General features: G+C 41.6%; 1 protein-coding gene across 1 annotated transcript in view; it reads left to right on the top strand.

Moving 5' to 3' along the window:
* TRABD2B (TraB domain containing 2B) overlaps positions 1–23,360 on the top strand; it is an 835,032-nt gene that overhangs the window by 733,801 nt on the left and 77,871 nt on the right. Inside the window, exon 5 of the mRNA XM_060231786.1 lies at positions 6,057–6,147. Within this exon, the coding sequence (XP_060087769.1) occupies positions 6,057–6,147 (91 nt within the window). The remainder of the gene's footprint in view (positions 1–6,056; positions 6,148–23,360) is intronic.

The following is a 23,360-nucleotide window of genomic DNA, read 5'->3' as shown; positions in this document are numbered from 1 at the left end:
TTCCTGGGGTCTGAGACTCGAGTCCCCCAGCACAGTGGGGGCTCTTCCACTGCCCAATTAGAGAGCAACCTGCAGGAGCTAGCCCGGGTCGCTCTCTATCTTGGGTCACCAAAACCGGAAGCCCAAGACTGTCTCTAACTATTCAAGAGAATCATTCTCAAGCCCTGTTCACATGTTATAGTGAACACACATACAACCTATTTGAAAGAAAGAGTCAAAATGCTTTCGCTTTGCAAATGAAAGCAGGGACCAGTACCTGGATAAATGTGGGGTTTCAAACACATGTTCAGCTGTACATGCATTGAATGTAAAATGAGAATTAATCCTTATATAAAAGAAAATCAAATGTACACAGATTATGTGTGTCCATTGTAAATTGTGAACAGCTTATGCTTGTTTATTTAAGACAAAACTGCCAAGAAATCTCTCTCCTCAGTGTTTAAAGACTTGTCTGTACAACTAAACAGCTACTTGTTTGTGACAAATTATCTATTGTTTATATTTATACAAAGTTACCTCATTCCTGTTGCCTATTCACCTTCTAAGTTCTGAACATGATCTGGACCTGACCATTTCCCCTAAAAAATCAAATAAAGCAGTTTGTTAGTTTTGAATTACCATTAGTCTCTTGAGTGCCATCATTAGACAAAGTCAGAAGAAGGATTTCAGTCAGTCCCTCAGTTTCTTAGGCTGTGTCAGCATCTATCTATATACATTTAAACAACTGGGTGGGATAGACAGACAAAGAAGAAAGAAGAGGAACTGCTCAGTCAAGAAAAAAGGAGGGAAGGGAACTTGGGAACAGGGAAATCATTATAGTGGTGTTTTACGCTTTTTGTTTCATGTGTGCAACTAAAACTGTTGAATCTGATACTTTGAACATTAATTTACACAGTATTCATATGCTTGGGGACAGAATTAAGGCCCTTTACAGCCAAGGGCCTGCATAGCTTCAGGACCGCTTCTCCCCATATAAGCCCTCCCCCCCCCAGGTTCTGAGGTCTGCTACACAATGTCTTCTTGCGATCCCTGGTCCTAAGGATGCCCGATTGGCTTCAACGAGGGCCAGGGCCTTTTCAGTCCAGGCCCCTACCTGGTGAAATGAGCTCCTGCTAAGAGATCCAGGCCCTGTGAGACTTATCAAGGTTTTGCATGGCCTGCAAGATGGAGCTCTTCCTCCAGGCTTTTAACTGATCTGGTGGGCATCCTTTGAAAGTCATCACTTCCCCCAGCATTGTGCTGTGTTGACAGTCATCAGCTTGCATGCTGTTGCATTGTTTTGTCACCTATGTCTGAAATATTATTTACTGCGTTGCCTCTGATTCTGTAGTACCTGTTTTTATGATGTTATTTTAATCCTGATATGTTTGATTTTACTGTTGTAAGTCACCCTTAACCCTACTTGCAGGATAGGGCAGGATATAAATCCAAAAATTAAATTAAATTAAATGCAGTTCCATACATCAAAGTTTGTCTTTTAATTGCATTCGTAGTATTTTCCAAGCACAATATGATCTGATAAGTTTTTGCATATAGTACAGTTGAGGGACCTTTTTTGGTTCCTTGTTTTTTTAAATTGGTGGATGTTTTAAAACACAAAGAAATGGTCTGATGAAAATCTACTTGAAATGGGAATTTGGCCGGCAGTCCATAGTTTATCATGTGCTTTGATATTTCTTATATTTCTACAATTATACTGTTTGCTTTTCTGTGTATTTACATACATGCGCATTGAATATTGTTTACAGCATGTTTGTCACATTTCCATATTGTGGTTTCAGGGTTTTTTCCCACTTTGTTGTCTACATGACAGCACAATTTTGAATATAACTTCTTGTACTTCTGTACTTTGTTCATTCTGCCATACTAAAATAAGGAGATGCAAGACCTTAAGCTCAGTCATATAGGTCATCAAAAAGGAAGGCTGCATGGGGAGATTGAAGAGCTGGTTTATTGTAAGTTTATCTATGCAGTGGCTGTTTAAGCCTTTCACTGACAGCCGATGGAAAAAAGAGAGCTTAAACTTAATTCAGATGCAGAGACAAAAGCCTCTTGAAATCACTTACGGTAGCTTTGGACCGTGATTCAAGAGATGGGAGAGTGCCCATAATCTTCAAACCACTGGTGTAAACCGCTTTGAAGTCAGTGGGGTGACTGGATGCTAAATGATTTCAAGATTGCTTTTCTGAATATGATACAATATATCCCCCCCCCCCCCCAAGGATTTGTCTCATGTTTGCTTAAATAACCTGTGCATGCAAGCAGTACTGGCAGTGTTCTCTTGGAACTGACCACAATCCAGGCTGGTATTTTTGGAAAATATCAGTCATTGTGAAGTTATAGGTTTGGGACCCATTGTTTGCTCCTGCTTTGCATTATGGAGGGAAAAACACATTTCTTGGATGCTTTCAATCAAATCAAGTTAATGACTCACCAATGTCCTAGTGCTCAAACCTCTGAGGTCATTTAGCACATTTTTGGGATCTTGTTGCCACTTTAGTTATAAACCAGTTAGTAACCAAAATCGCACAATTATTTGCTTCTCCAAAAGAGTGGGTGGAAATCTGGATCACGTTAGGAACTATAAATGCAATTTAAATGGGGGTTCATTGTCTATTTCAGTTTGTTTTAATTTCATAGGGCTTTTTAAAGGTCATGTAAAAAGTGTTCTTTGGCTAGAAATTGTACTAAAATAAAATTGTACTATACACATTTCTTACATGGAAGTAGCCATCATGTTTCCTTTGTAATATAAATAGGAAGATTCTAAGAAGTTGGAATTTAAATTACTCTTGAAGATTCAGGGATTTTTCAAAATCATCCTGAGCCAACACCAAGATTTGCATACAAAAGCAGGCCACTGCAGGACAATCCCTTTGCTGGATGAAAATCTGCATATGTAAGAGCAGATGTACATGCAGCTCTCCTGGCTGTATGCCTGGATGCAGCAGTCATGAGTAGAAATATCATTCCTGGGCTTGATTGAGAACACTCTGAAATGCATGTGCCTAAGGAGTGGTGGTCACAGATCAGATATACATTACAGCTGCACAAGAACAGCTATGCACATGTTCCGTATTAACGCTACATCTTGTGAATAGCTGTTCACTTTAATATCTGACTTGTTAGGCTCAGTGTTCCCTCTAAGCTGCAGAGTCTTGTGGGCAAAAAATTCTACTTTGTGAGCTACTGGCATTACAGTTGTGAGCTACTGCATTACAGTTGTGTGCTCTGGGGTCATCCTTCCTGATCTAAGACAAAAATGTGCAAGCTGGAGGCTAAAAATCTGTGAGCTAGCTCATGCTAACTCAGCTTAGAGGGAACACTGGTCAGGCTGTGTACAAATAATGAGTTTGATACTTCATCCTAAATACCAAAAAATGTTACCTCTGAGCTGATAGAGAGATGATGCACATTATCCAAGAAATATTGAATGCTGAAAAAAAAGACTGAGTATCGCTCTCTCTCTGGAATGATCAGGCCTTGAGTTCAGCAGGAACTCACAGGAGTGCAGCTCCTGAACCTTTCTGACAGCCCCCCTCCTCCTCCCCACCTACCTTGTCCATTGAACAGTAGGTGCAACTGCATAGCAATCCCTGGATTAGGAGAGCAGGCAGCCAGCCACCAGGAGCTTTGCCACACCCCTAGCAGCCCTCATTAATCCCTGGAGAAGCCCACGCCACCCTTTCTCCACTTCTTATGTGATTTTGGGTGGAGGGTGGCTTGCTGGCCTTTTGACTGTGGAGGTGAGGCAGCCAAGGAGAGCCCCAGGTGAGTGAGGCCTGCTTGGGCTGGCTGGATCTCTAGCCAGCCCAAGAAGGCCTCACTCGCTCAGAGCTCTCCTTTCTTGCATTGGTTTGCTTTTGGCTGGTGGGGTGTGTGTGGCATATGCTAATGAGTTATGCTAATGAGCTCCACCACCTATTTTTCTACAAAACAACCCCTGGGAATGATTTAAAACTAAATAAGATTATCCTGTATAAACAGAGAAGTAGCAGAGAGAAAGCTAGATGTTTCACATTTCAGTCCCCCAAAGCAGGTTATACAGACAAAGCAGATGCCAAGCAAAAATGAGATAGAGGCAAAAAAAAAAATGATTATTTTATCATTTGACAGGGGAATTGTTGCCAGAAACATACCTCCTTCTGACTCTATGTTAGGGTTGACAAGTCCAACCCCAGAAATATCTGGAGACTTTGGGGATGGAGCCAGGAGACTTTGGGGGTGGAGCCAGGAGACACTGGGGTGGAGCTAGGGGGGAGGGGGGAAATGGCGCCAGGGAGCGTGGCGAGCCTCCCCGTCTTGGAGCGGGCGACGCCGCTGCGCAGCTGCCACCTCTTCTCCGCTCGCCGTGGCTGCTCCTCCGAGATGGGCTCAGCCTGGTACCTCTTATCCTGTCATTTCATCTGGATCTTGTGCAGAGGTGCGACCTTTGACATAAGAACATAAGAGAAGCCATGTTTGATCAGGCCTGTTGCCCATCCAGTCCAACACTCTGTGTCACACAGTGGCCAAAAAAAACCCAAGTGCCATCAGAAGGTCCACCAGCGGGGCCAGAAGCCCTCCCACTATGCCCCCCCCCCACAAGCACCAAGAATACAGCGTATCACTGCCCCAGACAGAGAATTCCAACAATATGCTGTGGCCAATAGCCACTGATGGACCTCTGCTCCATAAGCTTATCCAATCCCCTCTTGAAGCTGTCTATGCTTGCAGCCACCACCACCTCCTGGGGCAGTGAATTCCATGTGTTAATCACCCTTTGGGTGAAGAAGTACTTCCTTTTATCAGTTCTAACCTGATTGCTCAGCAATTTCATTGAATGCCCACAAGTTCTTGTATTGTGAGAAAGGGAAAAAAGTACTTCTTTCTCTACCTTCTCTAATAATCTTGTAAACCTCTATTATGTTACCCCTCAGTCGACGTTCCTCCAAGCTAAAGAGCCCCAAGTGTTTTAACCTTTCTTCATAGGGAAAGTGTTCCAAACCTTTAATCAATCTAGTTGCCCTTTTCTGCACTTTTTCCAATGCTATAATATCTTTTTTGAGGTATGGTGACCAGAATTGTACACAGTATTCCAAATGAGGCCACACCATCGATTTATACAGGGGCATTATGATACTGGCTGATTTGTTTTCAATTCCCTTCCTAATAATTCCCAGCACTGCGTCGGCCTTTTTTATTGCAATCACACACTGTCTCGACATTTTCAGTGAATTATCTACCACGACCCCAAGATCTCTTTCTTGGTCAGTCTCTGCCAGTTTACACCCCATTAACTTGTATTTATAGCTAGGATTTTTGGCCCCAATGTGCGTTACTTTGCACTTGGCCACACTGAACCTCATCTGCCACGTTGATGCCCACTCACCCAGCCTCGACAGATCCCTTTGGAGTGCCTCACAATCCTCTCTGGTTCTCACCACTCTGAACAATCTAGTGTCATCTGCAAGCTTAGTCACTTCACTACTTACTCCCAACTCCAAAGCATTAATGAGTAAGTTAAAAAGCATGGGACCCAGTACTGAGCCCTGTGGCACTCAACTGTGAAAATTTGGCAAAAGCCAAAGGGCTCCTGGCCTGTAGCCATATCAGCTGATAAAGACTGGGATTACTTGATTCAATTTTTGTTGCAGTGATTGAACAAGCTATGTGAGTATAACATTGAGTATACTAGACAGGGAGAATTAATCTGGCAGAAGAATAGTATGTTGGGCTGTGTTCTGTGGCTGAAGGAAGGTGAAGATGTACTGTTCTTTCTGTCTAAGTTATGCCCACTGAGAGTTGGTTGTCTGTGTCTTCTTTGTATTTTCCAGACAAAAAAAATTAATAGTCTTGCATAAAATGGGACAAATTACTACCAGAAATAGGACAATGACTACCATAAATACTAACAGATTTTTCAATAGGGTGCATGCATATAAACAATATACAGCAGCAAAGCAATAAATAAAATTTAAAAATCAACATTAGGGACATGCAGTTAAACTAGAATATGCCAGAGGGCTCTGTTTGTCACCATTCTCAGTGACTTTTGTATCTATCCATTATTTTAGGTCACTTCCTGGGCAACAACACTGTTATTGATGTGCTGAGGCAAGCAGGATTTGAAGTGGAGCACATACCTGCAGGACATTCAATTGAAAAGTAAGTATTTTCTCCGTGATTCCTCCTTTTCCTATAAACAAGCAAATCTATCACACTAGGAATTTGGCACAGCAGTACTCCAGATGAAAAAGCCAGTGGTCTTTGATGTGCACCCCTGCAATCACACAGCCCCCACCCTGCTGCCAGAAGAGGCACAGGCCACACATGCGCAAGAGATGAAGAAGAAGAATTGCAGATTTATACCTCGCCCTTCTCTCTGAATCAGAGACTCAGAGCGGCTTACAATCTCCTATATCTTCTTCCCCACAACAGACACCCTGTGAGGTAGGTGGGGCTGAGAGGGCTCTCACAGCAGCTGCTCTTTCAAGGATAACCTCTGCAAGAGCTATGGCTAACCCAAGGCCATTCCAGCAGCTACAAGTGGAGGAGTGGGGAATCAAACCCGGTTCTCCCAGATAAGAGTCCATGCACTTAACCACTACACCAAACTGGCATTCATACTGCTCCTGTGCATGCGGGGCAGGTGCATCATGTGCCCTGGCCATTCAGACATCTGGGAAATGCACCCTGCATGCATTTTGGAGACTTGCTATTAAGAAGTTCCCTGTAGCTATTTAATCCAGTCCCAGTGCATCCTACAATGAAGTAAGTACGGGCAGGACTCAGGGAGCAGATGTGCTCATGAGATCGCATGCATTAAATTCAGAGGGGAGGCATGGCCAGGTCAAGTCAACTCTATTGTGTGATCATGGTTCTAGGAAAAAGCCCAAAGGAAAAAACTCCATGGACATAAATGCTCACAGGAAAAAAAGCCCATATGGAAATAAGCCCACATGGAATGAAGCCAACATGGAAAAAAGCCCATACTGAAAGAAGCCCACATAGAAAAAAGCCCACATGGAAAAATATGTAAAGCGCCATAGATGTTTATAATTGTGGAATAGAGTTACCATGGAATAGGGTTGCTAAGTCCAATTCAAGAAATATCCGGGAACTTTGGGAGTGGAGCCAGAAACAAGGTTGTGAAAAGCACAATTGAACTCCAAAGAGAGTTCTGGCCATCACCTCCAAAGGGACCACACTCCTTTTAAATGCCTTCCCTCCATAGGAAATAATGAAAGAGAAGGGCACTTTCTTTTGGGGGTCATAGAATTGGACCCCCTGGTCCAATCCTTTTGAACCTTGCAGGGTATTTTCGAGAGAGGCACTGGATGCTATGCTGCAAATTTGGTGCATCTACCTAAAAAAATAGCCCCCCCCCCCCAGAGCTTGAGATACCAGTGGATTAATTCTCCATTATACAATTTTTTTTAATTAATTCCAACTATGTTTATTGATTTCTTCCTTCTAGATACCTGCCAGAGTCAGTCCTGCTTAGCTTCTTAGATCTATGAGGCCTTAACTACTTCTGCTATTTAAGAAAGAGAAGCTATCACAGAGCAGGCAGTAATTTGCCTAACCCCAAAACCATAGATTTTGACATTCCTGAAAAGTATAGGCAACTGATACTTCATGATTCAGGTCTATTAACAAGTCCATGGTTCTGCGGAATTTCCTTCATGAACAGGACGTAGACCTGGCTTGCTTGACCGAGACCTGAGTGTGGGAGGGATAAACAGTAGCTCTCTCCCAAATGACCCCTCCTGGATACGTGGTCCTGCACCAGTCATGAACTAGCAGCCAGGGGGGAGGGGTGGCACTGCTGATACGGGAGGCTTACTCCTTTCGGGCACTCCTGCCTCCAACAATCTCTGGCATTGACTGTGTTGACCTATTATGGGATGGGGGAGAAAAATTGGCTATCTGGCTGGTGTACCGAACACCTAGCGCACCAGCTAGTGCCCTACCGGCCCTGATGGAGGCTGTAGCAGCTGGGTGCTAGAGTACTCATGGCTTATAGTCCTGGGTGACTTCAATGCCCATGCTGATGATGCGGACTCCACTAGGGCAATGGACCTAGTGTCATCCATGACGACACTAGGGCTCTCCCAATATGTTACAACTACTACCCATTGGACCAGGCAAATGCTGGATTTGATCTTTGCAGTGGAAGTTACAGTGGACCGAATTACTGCCTCGTCAGTGCCATGGTTGGACCACTATGCCCTAAAGGCCCGTATGGGTGTGTCTTCACAACCCTGTCTAGGCGAGAAGCATATTTTGGCTCACCCGTGGATTCAGATGGACCCTATGCGGTTTCAGATGGCACTGCAGGATCCTTGGCCCTCTGGTGACTCACTAGATTGTCTAGAGGACAATTGTCTAGAGGGCACCAACAACTATCCACAGCCATTGATGAGATCGTCCCGCTGGAGCTGTCTTTGTCCCCGTGCTCAGCTGGCACCGTGGTACACCCTGGAACTGTGACTGATGAAACAGTGACTAAAACAGCTAGAGAGGCGTTGGCGGCGTATTCGCGACGAAGTGACAAGAGCATCTTATAAGCTGAAGTCCTATGAGATGGCAATCAAAGCTGCAAAGAAGGTTTACTTCACAGCCCAGATTGCATCTGCGAACTCTCACCTGGCTCAATTATTTAGTATGATTCGGTCACTTACAAACTTGCCACAGAGCAAGCCAAATGATAGGGAATTGAATATAGGCTGTGAGGCTTTTGCTGATTATTTCGTAGATAAGGTCTTGACACCCTGCCAATTTAGATACAGTATGTGAACTCAAGGCCCCAAGCCCATCACATGTTCCAATGCTGGACCATTTCACTCCACTTGGACTGAGGGAAGTCGACAAGGTCCTCTGTTCTGTGCCTCCGACTACTTGTGATCTGGACCCATTTCCATCCTGGCTGATAAGGGCATGCCAGACGGAATTATTGGTGCCACTTCAACAGATTATTAATAGGTCCTTGACAGAAGGGATTTTCCCTACACCCCTCAAGGAAGCAATGGCTCACCCACTTCTTTAAAAACCATCTTTAGATCCGGTCAAATTGGCCAACTATTGACCGGTGTCAAATTTGCCCTTTTGGGGCAAAGTCATTGAGAGGGCAGTGGCAGCACAGCTACAGGGGGTTTTGAATGACACTTCCGCATTAGACCCATTTCAGTCCAGCTTTCACCTGGGACATGGGACAGAGATGGTACTGGTCGCCCTCTTGGACAATCACCTAAGACATCTGGATCAAGGCAGATCGGCAGTGTTGCTGTTATTAGATCTGTCGGCTGCCTTTGATACAGTTGACCACCAGCTGCTGTTGCACCTCCTTGCCGACACAGGGATTCAGGGGTCTGCCCTCCAATGGCTTACCTCTTTTCTCCAAGGTCAAGGACAGAGGGTGGCAGTGGGGGGGAAGTCATTTCGGAGACACCCACTAGTGTGTGGGGTGCCTCAGGGGGCGGTTCTCTCCCCAACACTATTTAACATCTACATGTGCCCCCTCACCCAGATTGTACGGAGCTATGGGCTGGGATGTCACCAATATGCGGATGACACCCGGCTCTACCTCCTGATGGGCGGCCAGGCTGACTGCATCCCAGAAAATGTGGATCAGGCATTACAAGCTGCTGTGAAATGGCTCAGACAAAGTTGACTGAAATAGAATCCAGCAAAGACGGAGGTTCTGTACCTAAGCTAAGGTGGCCTGGGAAGAGAGATCCCTTTACCGACCTTCGTTGGGGCACCTTTAGCGCCAGCTTCGAGGGTCAAGAGTTAAGGGGTTCTCCTGGAGCCTTCATTAACTATGGAGGCCCAGGTGGCAGCCCCTGCCAGATCTGCATTCTATCATCTTAGGCAGATAAGACAGTTGGCATCATACCTGGAATGCAGCGACTTGGCTACAGTAATTCATGCAATGGTCACCTTGGGAATAGACTACTGTAATGCCCTCTACATGGGGCTGCCCTTGACTTGGACCTGAAAGCTGCAACTGGTGCAGAATGCTGTGGCCAGGTTGGTATTGGAGCTGTCTTTAAGGGTGCACATCCAACCTGCACTGGAGACGCTGCACTGGTTGCCTGTAGTGTTCCGAGCCTGGTTATGCTGGTTATGACCTTTAAAGCCCTATATGGCTTGGGACCTGTCTACCTTCAGGACCGCTTTTCCTCACACAAGCCCCAGAGAGCACTACGATCAAGCTCATTAAATCTGTTAAAGATCCCCAGGCTAAAGGATGCCTGTTTGACTACTACAAGGGCAAGAGCCTTTTCTGTGGCTGCACCTGCCCTCTGGAATGCCCTCCCTGAGGAGACTAGGGTCCTGTGGGATTTATTACAATTCCGCAGGGCCTGTAAGACATATCTGTTCAGGCAGGCTTTTAATAACTAAATGGAGATACTTTTAACATCTATCCAAACATTATTTTACAGTTTTAAACATCTAATCTACAAAGGACTGGTGTTGATTTGGTTAAACTACAGTACTGATTGCTATCTCTTCATTCCAGGACTAATTAAAGTTAAACAAAACAAAAGTAAAAGGTGGGAGTTGAAAATACTGAAAGCCTGAAAGGAGAAGAAGATAAGGGGCTAAATTTGAACTTTGTAAACTTAAAAGACAGTGTTAAAAGAAGAAAGGAATTTATTGTTTAGTCTATCTGTGGTTGAGGAGGCAGCTCCAGTGTTACAGATCTGCAACGTTCACAGTCAACGTTGAGGAAATACTTCAGATAGCGTGAGATTTCTTTACCAGTGAAACGAGATTTGAAGGCAAGAAAAGCAGGAAGTATTGGAGGAAGAAGAAGGAAGTTAATGAAGCAAACAGCCTACTCTAGGATTACAATACCAGAGAGAAACATTGGTGGCCATTGTTGTTGGGAAAACTAAGTTTTAATATTGTTTTTAAAGTGATTGGGACATTAAAAATTGGTGGAGTTAACAGATTTGGCAATTAAAAGAATTACTACTGTTGGATAGTAGATAAGAAAAACTGAACTGGTAAAAGGTAAAAAAAGAATTATTTTTTTTAAAGTGAAGCAAAAGTTGTGACTGCCATTTTGGGAGAAATAAAAGCTTTAAACATTAATATCTGAGCCTGGGAGGATCAGAGGACAGCGAAATTGGGTGCATTGGAAAGGGCAAGCTTCACTGTATCAAACCTGATGGTTCAAATTTAATTTCGTGAGATCAAAATTTTAGATTTTTTTTCTTACATGTCAGACCTGATACAAACTCATGCTAGGTCTACTTCAATAGAGAAAATGCAAGCCCAATTAGATGCAATGGAAGCTAGGATAATGAAGGGGGTGAAAGAAATGATAACTGCCTCTAAAAAAGAAATAAGAAAGGATATTGAGGACTCAAAGAAAGAATTAAAAAAAGAAATAGAGAATCTCAGAAATGATACTGTGGTACTAACAAAGAAAGTACAAGAAGTGGAAGAGAGAGTGAAAACACATGATTCCACTCTGTTAAAATTACAAGAAAAAGTGACAATTCATGACTGCAAACTGATGGAAACTCAGATCCATCTGAGAGGTGTACCTGAAGATGAAGAATCAGACTTGAAAGAATACATAATAAAAATAATAGCAGAATTTTTGGAGGAAGATCCTGAAGGGAATAGAAATATGTATGACTATATGTACAGAGTAAATTCACTCTATGCAAAAAGGAATAATCTGCCAAGAGATGTGGTCATAAAATTTATGACAAAAGAAATGGTGGGGAAAATCATGAATAAAAACTTTGAAAAATTATTGACAGTGGGAGGCAGTAGAGTAAGAATTATGAAAGAACTGCCAAGACAAGTGTTAACTGACAGAAAGGCATATAAAAAATTGACAGAAAAACTACATGACAATGGAATGAGGTATAGATGGATAATACCTGAAGGTTTCAGCTTTGAACTTCAAGGGAAAAGGATTACAATCACAAATATACAGGAACTGCGTAGATTTTATGAAGAAAATAAAGAATTTGCACCATAACGGATTACAAATTGATATCTTGGAATGTAAGTAGACAAATTCACCACAAAAAAGAAAGGCAACGTTTCATTGGATAAAAAAACAAAATTGTAATATAGTATGTTTGCAAGAAGTGCATATTAGACAAAAGGATTACAAATTTTTATGGAATAAACAATTGAGACTAGAATTTTTTACATTGGCTGAACAGAAGAAGAGAGGAATAGTCTTTTATATTAAACAAGAATTAGACCCGAAATTGGTATTTAAAGATAAAGATGGAAGATATATAGCGGTAGAAATTACTTTGAATGCCAAAAAAACATTGTTGGGACTTTATGCTCCAAATGGTGCTAAAGATATTTTCTTTAAAAATATTACACAACATCTTGATGAAGTGACCTATGAGCAAATTTTATTGATTGGAGACTTTAATGGAACAATGGAAGAAAAAAAATGATAAAGAAGGGAAATTGCCAAAGTTGTTTTTTGAATTGGTTAAACAGAAGAGTTTGGAAGATATATGGAGGAAGTTTAATCCTGAAGTACGAGACTATACCTTTTTTTTTCAGCCAGACATAGCTCTTTTTCTAGAATTGACATGTTGTGGGGTATGAAAGATTTGGAACTTATAACAAAGAAAATAGAGATATTACCTAAAATAGAAGCTGATCATAACCCAATAATGTGGATTACAAAATTGTCGGAAAAGTCAAGACAGATTAAATGAAGATTTACTACAAAAATAAAGAAATAGCGACATCTCTAGAAAATGAAACCAAAGCGTACTTCCAAGTAAATGACAGAGAAGATATAGAATTTCAGACGGTATGGGATGCCTACAAGGCAGTAATGAGAGGATTATTAATAACATTGAATAATAAAGACAAGAGAGCAAAAGATAAACAGATGTTGGAGATTCAAAATGAAATTAAGAAAAAAGAAGGTGAATTAAGGAAAAGGCCAGGAAAAAAGAAAATTATAAAGGAGATTATAATATTACAAGCACAAATGAGACATCTGTTAAATAAAGAATTGGAATGGAATTTGAAAAAATTAAAACAGAAATCTTTTGAGGGAGCCAATAAACCTGGAAAATATTTGGCCTGGCAATTGAAGAAAAAGAGAGAAAGTAAAATTATTAATAAAATTGTGGCTGATGGAAGCGAGATGGTAGATCAAGAAGGAATAAAGAGAGAATTTTTTAAATATTATGCTAAACTATTTAAAGGTGTTAAAGTAAAAAAGGAAAAGTTGGAAGCGTATTTGCAGAAGATTAAAATAGCATTCTTAACTGATTATATGGAAAAAGTTTTGAATGATCCAATTTAAAAAATAGAAATTGAAGTAGCGATTAATGCAATGAAAATTGGAAAGGCTCCTGGACCAGATGGATTTACAGCAAAATTTTTTAAAACGTTTAAAGAAGAATTAATACTGAAACTTCAAAAATTAATGAATGGGAAAATACCAAATACATGGAAGGAAGCAGTAATTTTGTTGATTCCAAAGGAAGATAGAGATGTCACTAATGTAAAGAATTATAGACCAATCTCATTATCAAACAATGATTATAAGCTATACATAAGAATCTTAGCAGAACGGTTTAAACAATATTTAATAAACTTTATAAAGGAAGACCAAGTGGGTTTTCTCCCCAAAAGGCAAATAAGAGACAATATTAGAACTGTTGTAAATATTGTAGAATACTATGAAAGACATCCAGAGAAGGAAGTTGCATTATTCTTTGCGGATGCAGAGAAAGCTTTTGATAATTTGAATTGGGACTTTATGTTCGCAGTAATGGAGAAAATAAAGTTTGGGGGAAACTTTATAAGAATGATAAAAGCAATTTATACTGAACAATGTGCAAGGTTATGTATAAATGCAGATCTTACAGAAGGAATGATAATCAGCAAAGGTGCAAGGCAAGGTTGTCCTCTTTCACCATTGTTGTTTATGACTCTTGAAATCTTATTGATGCAAATACAAGATGATGAAGAAATTGAAGGAGCGAGAATTAAAGGATTTTCCTATAAATATAGAGCATTTGCAGCTGATATAATGTTTATAAGAACATAAGAACATAAGAGAAGCCATGTTAGATCAGGACAATGGCCCATCCAGTCCAACATTCTGTGTCACACAGCGGCCAAATATATATATACACACACACACATACACACTGTGGCTAATAGCCACTGATGGACCTCTGCTCCATATTTTTATCTAACCCCCTCTTGAAGGTGGCCATGCTTGTGGCCGCCACCACCTCCTCTGGCAGTGAATTCCTCATGTTAATCACCCTTTGGGTGAAGAAATACTTCCTTTTATCCGTTTTAACCTGTCTGCTCAGCAATTTCATCGAATGCCCACGAGTTCTCGTATTGTGAGAAAGGGAGAAAAGTACTTCTTTCTCTACTTTCTCCATCCCATGCATTATCTTGTAAACCTCTATCATGTCACCCCTCAGTCGACGTTTCTCCAAGCTAAAGAGCCCGAAGCGTTTCAACCTTTCTTCATAAGGAAGGTGTTCCAGCCCTTTAATCATTCTAGTTGCCCTTTTCTGAACTTTCTCCAATGCTATAATATCCTTTTTGAGGTGCGGCGACCAGAACTGCACACAGTACTCCAAATGAGACCGCACCATCGATTTATACAGGGGCATTATGATACTGGCTGATTTGTTTTCAATTCCCTTCCTAATAATTCCCAGCATGGCGTTGGCCTTTTTTATTGCAAACGCACACTGCCTTGACATTTTCAGTGAATTATCTACCACGACCCCAAGATCTCTTTCTTGGTCAGTCTCTGCCAGTTCACACCCCATCAACTTGTATTTGTAGCTGGGATTCTTGGCCCCAATGTGCATTACTTTGCACTTGGCCACATTGAACCGCATCTGCCACGTTGACGCCCACTCACCCAGCCTCAACAGATCCCTTTGGAGTTCCTCACAATCCTCTCTGGTTCTCACCACCCTGAACAATTTAGTGTCATCCGCAAATTTGGCCACTTCACTGCTCACTCCCAACTCTAAATCATTTATGAACAAGTTAAAGAGCATGGGACCCAGTACCGAGCCCTGCGGCACCCCACTGCTTACCATCCTCCACTGCGAAGACTGCCCATTTATACTCACTCTCTGCTTCCTATTACTCAGCCAGTTTTTGATCCACAAGAGGACCTGTCCTTTTACTCCATGACTCTCAAGCTTTCTAAGGAGCCTTTGATGAGGAACTTTATCAAAAGCTTTCTGGAAGTCAAGGTAAACAACATCTATCGTGTCTCCTTTGTCCACAAGTTTGTTTACCCCCTCAAAGAAATGTAACAGGTTAGTGAGGCAAGATCTTCCCTTACAGAACCCATGCTGAGTCTTCCTCAATAACCTGTGTTCATCAATGTGCCTACTCATTCTGTCCTTGATAATGGTTTCTACCAACTTTCCCGGTATTGAAGTCAGACTGACTGGCCTGTAATTTCCTGGATCTCCTCTGGAACCCTTTTTAAAGATGGGGGTGACATTTGCTACCTTCCAGTCCTCAGGAACAGAGGCAGATTTCAATGAAAGATTACAGATTTTTGTTAGAAGATCCACAAGTTCAACTTTGAGTTCTTTCAGAACTCTCGGATGTATGCCATCCGGACCCGGTGACTTATTAGTTTTTAATTTGTCTATCAGTTGTAGGACCTCCTCTTTTGTCACCTCAATCTGACTCAGGTCTTTCAACACCCCTTCCAATATTAGTGGTTCTGGGGCGGGCAAACACTTCTCATCTTCCACGGTGAAGACGGAGGCAAAAAATGCATTCAGCTTCTCAGCCATTTCCCCATCCTCCTTCAGTAATCCTTTTTTTTTTTTTCAATTTTAAATTTTTATTAGAATAATAACATATATAACATTTAACAAACATCAACTATAACACTAACAAACATAGAGTCTATCCATGAGCCATCACATTACTAAACATGGAAGCTATGATGGATGCGTTACCCAAACTGAAAGGAAAGACAGCAGTTATTTATAAAGAACTAAGCAATCTAAACCAGCCCTTAGATAGTTCCACCATTAAGGCATGGAACAAAGATTGTGGAATTACTATTACTCCAGAATGTTGGTCTAAGTTATGGTCTTCCTATTTATTCCATATTCCCATTTTGAACTTGAGGTTACAAAACTTTAAAATTTTCTCTAGATGGTACTTGACACCGTTACAAATATATTATGCTAAAAGTTCAGTAATCCTTTTACCCCATGGTCATCCAAGGGCCCCACTGCTTCCCTGGCTGGTTTCCTACTTCTAATATATTTGAAGAAATTTTTATTGTTGGTCTTTATGTTTTTTGCAATATGCTCCTCATAGTCCCTTTTCGCCTGCCTGATCACAGTCTTGCATTTGATTTGCCACTGCCTGTGTTCCCTTTTATTAATCTCACTTGGACTGGTTTTCCACCGCTTAAAGGAGTCCTTCTTACCTTTTACAGCTTCCATTACTTTGTTTGTTAACCATGCTGGCCTCTTCTTATACCTGTTTGTGCCTTTCCTAACTTGTGGTATGTATTTTATCTGAGCTTCTAGGATTATAGTTTTAAATAGTCTCCAAGCTTCCCCAAGGGTTTTGACCGTATTTACCTTTCCTTTCAGTTTCCTCCTCACATGCCTCCTCATCTCAGAGAATTTACCCCTTTTAAAGTTAAATGTGGTTGTGGCGGTCTTTTTGGGCAACTCCCTATTTATACAAACGGTGAAATCAATAACATTATGGTCACTGTTCCCAAGCGGCGCAATCACTTTTACGTCTCTCACTAAGTCTTGGGCATTACTTAGGACCAGATCCAGGATCGCCCCACCTCTGGTAGGTTCTGAGACCATCTGCTCCATAGCACAGTCATTGAGAGCATCAAGAAACTCAATCTCTTTCTCTCGACCAGAACACATATTGACCCAATCAATCTGCGGGTAGTTAAAATCACCTATTACGACACAGTTTTTACGTTTAGCCGCTATCTTTAATCCTTCCATCATATTATAATCGTCCTCTCTCTTTTGATTTGGTGGGCGATAACAAACTCCCATAGTTAAATTTCCTTTTGGGCCCTCTATTTCAACCCAAAGCATTTCTAAAAGGGAATCTAATTCTCTGACCTCAGTCTTACTGGACCGTATATCCTCTCTAACATACAGAGCCACCCCACCTCCAACCCTTCCCTCCCTATCCTTCCGATATAACTTATATCCAGGAATCACCGTGTCCCACTGATTCTCCTCATTCCACCAAGTTTCTGAAATTCCCACAATGTCTATGTTTTCTCCCAACACTAAACATTCCAATTCACCAATTTTACTTCGGACACTTCTAGCATTTGCATACAAACATTTATAATTTCCCAGGCAAGCTAGGCCCGCCACCTCTGTCCTGCCGCCTCGAGACTCTGGCAGACAGTCCATACTGTTTGTCACCATCACAGTGGACAACTCTGATCCGTTACTCGGTAGAAAAATAGAAGCCAACCCTTCATCTCTTTGAGATGAGTCCTCCCGAACCAGAGACATTCCATCTCCTGTCGGCTTTCCCCCAAGATTTAGTTTAAAAACTGCTCTGCCACCTTTTTGATTTTAAGCGCCAGCAGCCTGGTTCCATCCGGAGACAAGTGGAGACCGTCTCTTTTGTACAGCTCCCGCTTGTTCCAGAAAGCATCCCAGTGCCTAACAAACTTAAACCCTTCCTCCTTACACCATCGTCTCATCCACACATTGAGACTTCTAATTTGCGCCTGTCTCTCCTGCCCTGCACGTGGAACAGGTAGCACTTCCGAGAAGGCCACCTTGGAGGTCCTGGCCTTAAGTCTCCCACCTAGCAGCCTAAATTTTTCCTCCAGGACCTCACGACTGCATTTCCCCACATCGTTGATGCCAACATGCACCACGACCACAGGCTCCTCCCCAGCACTGTCTATCAGCCTATCTACTACACGTGTAATGTCCGCTACCTTCGCACCAGGCAGGCAAGTCACCATACGGTCAATACGCGGTTTTGCCACCCAGCTGTCTACTTGCCTAAGGATCGAATCACCAACTACCAAGACCCCCCTTCTCCCCCTGCCCAGGGATGGTTCCTTGGCGCGAAAGGATACCTGCTCACCAACCGAAGAAGAGGTCCCTTCTGAGGGCGCATTCCCCTTGTCCTCAGCAAGGTGCCCTGTTCCCTCTCGACCCTCACGCTCTCTGGCAGGAACGGGGCTGCCACGTTCAGAGTGGGGCTCATCTAATACGCCCCCGAGAGTCTTCCCCAATTGCCTAACTGACTGTCTCTGCTTCTCCAGGGCAGTCACCTCGGCCTCAAGGGCACGAACCCGTTCCCTGAGGACCAGGAGCTCCTTGCATCGAGCACACACCCAAGGCTTCTGTCCTGTGGGCAGATAGTCATACATGTGACACTCAGTGCAAAACACTGGAAAGCCCCCACCCCCTGCTGGCATTCTACCTTCATGATATATATATATATTAAATATACAGTCCTCTTTAAATGCTGTTGTTTACGTGGCTCCCCTTCTGGAAGGTCAACTTACCTTATTGGGAGAACAAGGAAATCAGGGATCTGGGTTCCCGGTCCTTAGGAAGCCCCCAGGCAAAGAGCCACAGGCCAAGAGCCCTTTGGCAAGGCGCAGCTTAAAATGCAAAGAGGGTGGAGTAGACCACTCCTAAGCAATCATCAACAATTACTCTCAATCAATCAATCAATCAATCACTTTCACCTTTAGCCCACTCACCCAAACATACAGCAGTTCCCCAGCTATCACAACTCAGCCTTTTCAGCAGTCACCCAAGCCTCAGAATGAAGTCTTTCAAAACACAGAAATTCTTAGCAACTTCTCCAGCTGTCTCAGCCTTTCAGAGCTGCTCTGCTCTGTTCTGCTCCTCTCAGGCCTCTCTGAGATGCAAAGAGGGTGGAGTAATAAAACAAAGAGGGTGGAGTTTATAAATGAAAATTCTACACAAGTTACACCTTTGTTGTTAGCCAAAATACAAGACTTTGGAGAATTGTCGGGTCTTTATGTTAATAAAGAAAAGTCAAAAATTTTGTGTAAAAATATGCAAGTAAGTAAACAAAAGGAATTGCAGAGATTAACAGGATGTGAAGTTACCCCTAAAGTAAAATATTTGGCCGTGGAAATAACAATGAAGAATATTGATTTGTTTAAAAACAATTATGAAAAGTTATGGCGTAAAATGGACGAAGATATGATAAAATGGAACAAGCTTAATCTGTCACTGCTTGGTAGAATAGCTGCAATTAAGATGAACATGTTGCCGAGAGTAATGTATTTGTTTCAAACTATTCCGATTGTGAAAGACAGTATACAATTTAATAAATGGCAAAGAAAGATTTCAGAATTTGAATGGGCCGGGAAAAAACCAAGGATTAAAATGAAAGTTTTAACAGATGCTAACGAAAGAGGAGGATTTCAGCTACCAGATTTAAGATTATATCATGAAGCAGTTTGTCTAGCGTGGATAAAAGATTGGGTGACGCTGTTGAATAAAAAACTTTTAACGTTGGAAGGTCATGGAAATAAATTCGGCTGGCACGCTTATATGTACTATGGAAAGAAAAAGCCGGATGGTTTTTTTTTCTCACCATTATATAAGAAATAATCTATTAAATATTTGGATGAAGTACAAGAAATATGGCAATGAGAGAAAACCACTATGGATAGTGCCAGCAGAAGTAATAAGAATAACAGCTAAGACGGGAGAGGAAAAAGGGATGTCATATAATCAATAACTAAAAATACAAAGCGGTAAAATAGAATTGAAAACTGCTGAAGAGTTGAATAATAAATATGACTGGTTTCAAATGCAACAAATAAAAAGTTTGGTGGAAAGCGATGTTAAAACTGAAGAACAAACAGAAATGGAAAAAGTTCTGCTTGGAGATAATGAAAAATTAATTTCGAAAATCTATAGGTTACTTTTAAAATGGTCTACGGAAGATGAAGTAGTGAAATCTCAAATGATTAAGTCGGCAATTAATGTAAATAAATACAGATGGACACATGGGAATATTTGTGGAAGAACTCTATGAAACTCTCAACATGTCAGAGTATTAAAGATTAATTATTAAAGATTAATATTAAAGTATTAAGATGATGTACAGATGGTATATGACTCCTAAAAAGTTGGCAAGAGATGAACAATAAGATGCCAAATAGATGTTGGAAGTGTAAAAAACATGAAGGTTCTTTCTACCATATGTGGTGGACTTGTGAAAAAACACTGGCAGATGATTCAACAAGAGATTTCTAAAATCTTGGGATACGAATTTAATAAAGTTGCAGAGACTTTTCTGTTGAGATTACAAATGGAAAAATTTCCAAAAGAAGATAGAACTTTAATTTGGTACTTGCTCTCAGCTGCTAGGACACTGTATGCGCAGTTGTGGAAGCAAGAAAAAATACCAGAGAAATCGGATTGGATTGTAAAAATTATGACATGGAGTGAAATGGACAAGTTGACAAGAACCTTAAGAGACTATGATTTCGAAGTATTTAAGCTGGAGTGGAAAAAGTTCAGAAGATACGTAGAAAAAGAGTGGAAAATAAAAGGACATTGATAATGACTAAGTACAAGAGGGAGGAGAATATTATTTTTGGTACTTATTAATTAAGGGTACCTTTAATATTAAGATTTTAAGTATATAACACCGGCGGGGGTCAAATAACAGGGGGAGGGGTGGATAGAAAGTAATATATGGGATAGATTTAAAAAAAGTAATTATTAATGAAGTAAGAAATTGAAATTTATTACCATATGTTACTAATAAAATTGTTAGAAAACAAATAATGTTTTATTGTTATAATGTGAATCTGTCATCGAATTGTGACAGTTAGCCGCCCTGAGCCTGTTTGGGGAGGGCAGGATACTAGTGCAATAAATAAATAAATAAAATACTTATCTGCTGGGAGAGAGAGATTTTTCTTGTCCTCAGGCCCTGTTGCCTACAGTGGGAGGCTAGGAAGCCTACAGTGCAGCCAGTGGTTCACCTCCATTATCATCTGCTTCCATCATATTCCCTGTCCTATGGCAGGAAGGATTGAAAAGAACAGCACCTGTGCCCCCATTCCCTTCAGCATCCTCCCAAGAACTTCATAGTCATCCTTAATGCTTTTAATGATGTTCATGGCCGTGTTGTTGGTTCCCACAAGGACCATCACAAATGGGTAGCGCTCAGTGGGTTTTATGAGTTTCGGGATCTTGTCTGTAATATCTTTAACTTTTGTCCCTGGCAAGTAACATATCTCTCATGCCAGGGAGTCAGGCTTGGACACATGATGTTCCATACCCCTCAGCAGAGAGTCACCTATAATCAACACCTTCCTTTTCCTTCCTATGCCATTTCTTCATATATCCCTGTCCACCCCCCTCTGTCTTCCTTGTGTTTGTAATACTTCTGCTGGCAGCATTTCCATCTTTGCCTCCGCCACAAGGACTTGGAATAATTTCCTTAGTTCTAATAGCACTGAGTGTCATCTTGCTCAATGCCTTTGGGGTCGGGCTGTAGCATTCTGAGGATTCTTGTTACAATAACCACACTGCTGTCCCTTTTATTGGTCTCTCTTTCCTATGCAGGACATCAAGGCTTCTGTTAATGAACTCCTCTCCTTCCTTGATTCCATGGAGAGTGGTAATCCTTTCCTCTAGGCTCTGACCCTTCTCCTTTAAGAGTCCTATCAACTTACATTTCTGACATGTGTAGTCCATCTTGTCCTCAAGAAAGAAGACAAACATGGCACACTCCCCACAGGTGACTGAGCATTCATCGTCACTTCCCAAGTAGAGTCTTTCACCTAGAAATACCTTGGTGTGTTAATGTACCCTGAAACTTAAGAGAACTGACCAAATGGCTATCTGAGCCAAAAGGAGTAAAGCAGAACAATGTAAACTTTTCTAACTACCTATAGGATCCCCAAGCCCTTAGCTGATGTCCTTCAGCTCAAGCCAATGGCTTGCCTTTCTGGTGAGGAGGAACCCTGCAATTTAAAGGTTCACAGCCCCCACCTCTGACTCAACAGCCAGAGAAACAGTAGAGGGTGGAGCCAGTAGTGATGGGATCTTTGGCCCTTTCTGGGATCTTCTGCTATCTATGCTTTGTGTGCACAGCACAATGACATCATCCAGAAGTGACATCATCATGCCACCAATGTCAGGGGTGAATTTCTAAATTTTGGACAAAACTCTATGGTTTGTAGCTGATTTTACCATAGAGTTTCTCTAAAAACTAGAGTGCTGCCATGTAACATCACCTTTCAGGCCAGTTGGGGGTGGGATTTTCCCTTACCAGCCAGTCAGACATCTGACTTAAGAAAATTCTTTTATGTCTTCAGTCACAAACACTGACCATTTTTTGTGACTGAAATGATCTCAGCTAATCAAGATGTTTGTTTTGAAGATGAAACTTCTTGCAAAAGAGTGTCATACTTTATATTTTAATAAATTTTAACTATCCAATGAGACTCAGAGCCTGATCTATGCTACTTCTTTCCCTGGCCTTTTGGCATCTGTCCTCAAAGTCACTTACCATGAAACTGGAGTGTTTTCAGCTTAGAATCTCCAGGCAGTTCCTTGCAACTGGCAGGTGGGTTGTGGGTGGCACAGCATTCCACGAGATTTTTTTAAAACATAAAAAAAGGGCAGCTTTATGTACTTACCAAAAGTTCATACAGGAAGTGACAAAGGGTAGCCCTAAGTATCACCAGAAATGCAATGGTTTTAACTTTTAATTAATTAATTAATTTTGTTTGATTTATATCCCACTCTCCTCGCCAGAGCAGGCTCAGGGCAGCTTACATGTTCATGTATATACATGAAATATAAAAATACATTAAGACATAGAAACATAAAATCATAAAAATCAGAACATTTCAAGTACTATATTAATCTTTGGATGGCAATCTGTTTGATAAGATGGATAGCTGCCAATTCTGTTTTTATATCACATTTTACTATTCTGCTGTTCCAGCTGGATGTTCTATATAAAATATATCTTAGGTTCATGCTAAAGGTGGTCCAGATGTTCCAGAGCCTGTTGTAGCTTGTGATCTTAATTAACAAATGCCTGGTGGAAGAGCACCATCTTACAGGCCCTGCAGAACTGTGCGAGCTTTCACAGGGCCCTAACCTCCTCAGGGAGCTCGTTCCACCAGCATGGAGCTATAACAGAAAAGGTCCTGGCTCTGGTCATCATGAGCCTGGCCTCTTTAAGGCCAAAGATTGAGAACAGGTTTTGTGATCCTGACCAAAGTGCTCTCTGGGGAACATGTGGGGAAAGGCAGTCCCAAAGGTATTCAGGTCCCTGATCATACAGGCTTTAAAGGTAAGAAAAGGAAAGGT

This window comes from Heteronotia binoei, chromosome 2, assembly GCF_032191835.1.
Source record: "Heteronotia binoei isolate CCM8104 ecotype False Entrance Well chromosome 2, APGP_CSIRO_Hbin_v1, whole genome shotgun sequence".
NCBI lineage: Eukaryota > Metazoa > Chordata > Lepidosauria > Squamata > Gekkonidae > Heteronotia > Heteronotia binoei.
This window is presented reverse-complemented; position numbering and strand designations above follow the sequence as displayed.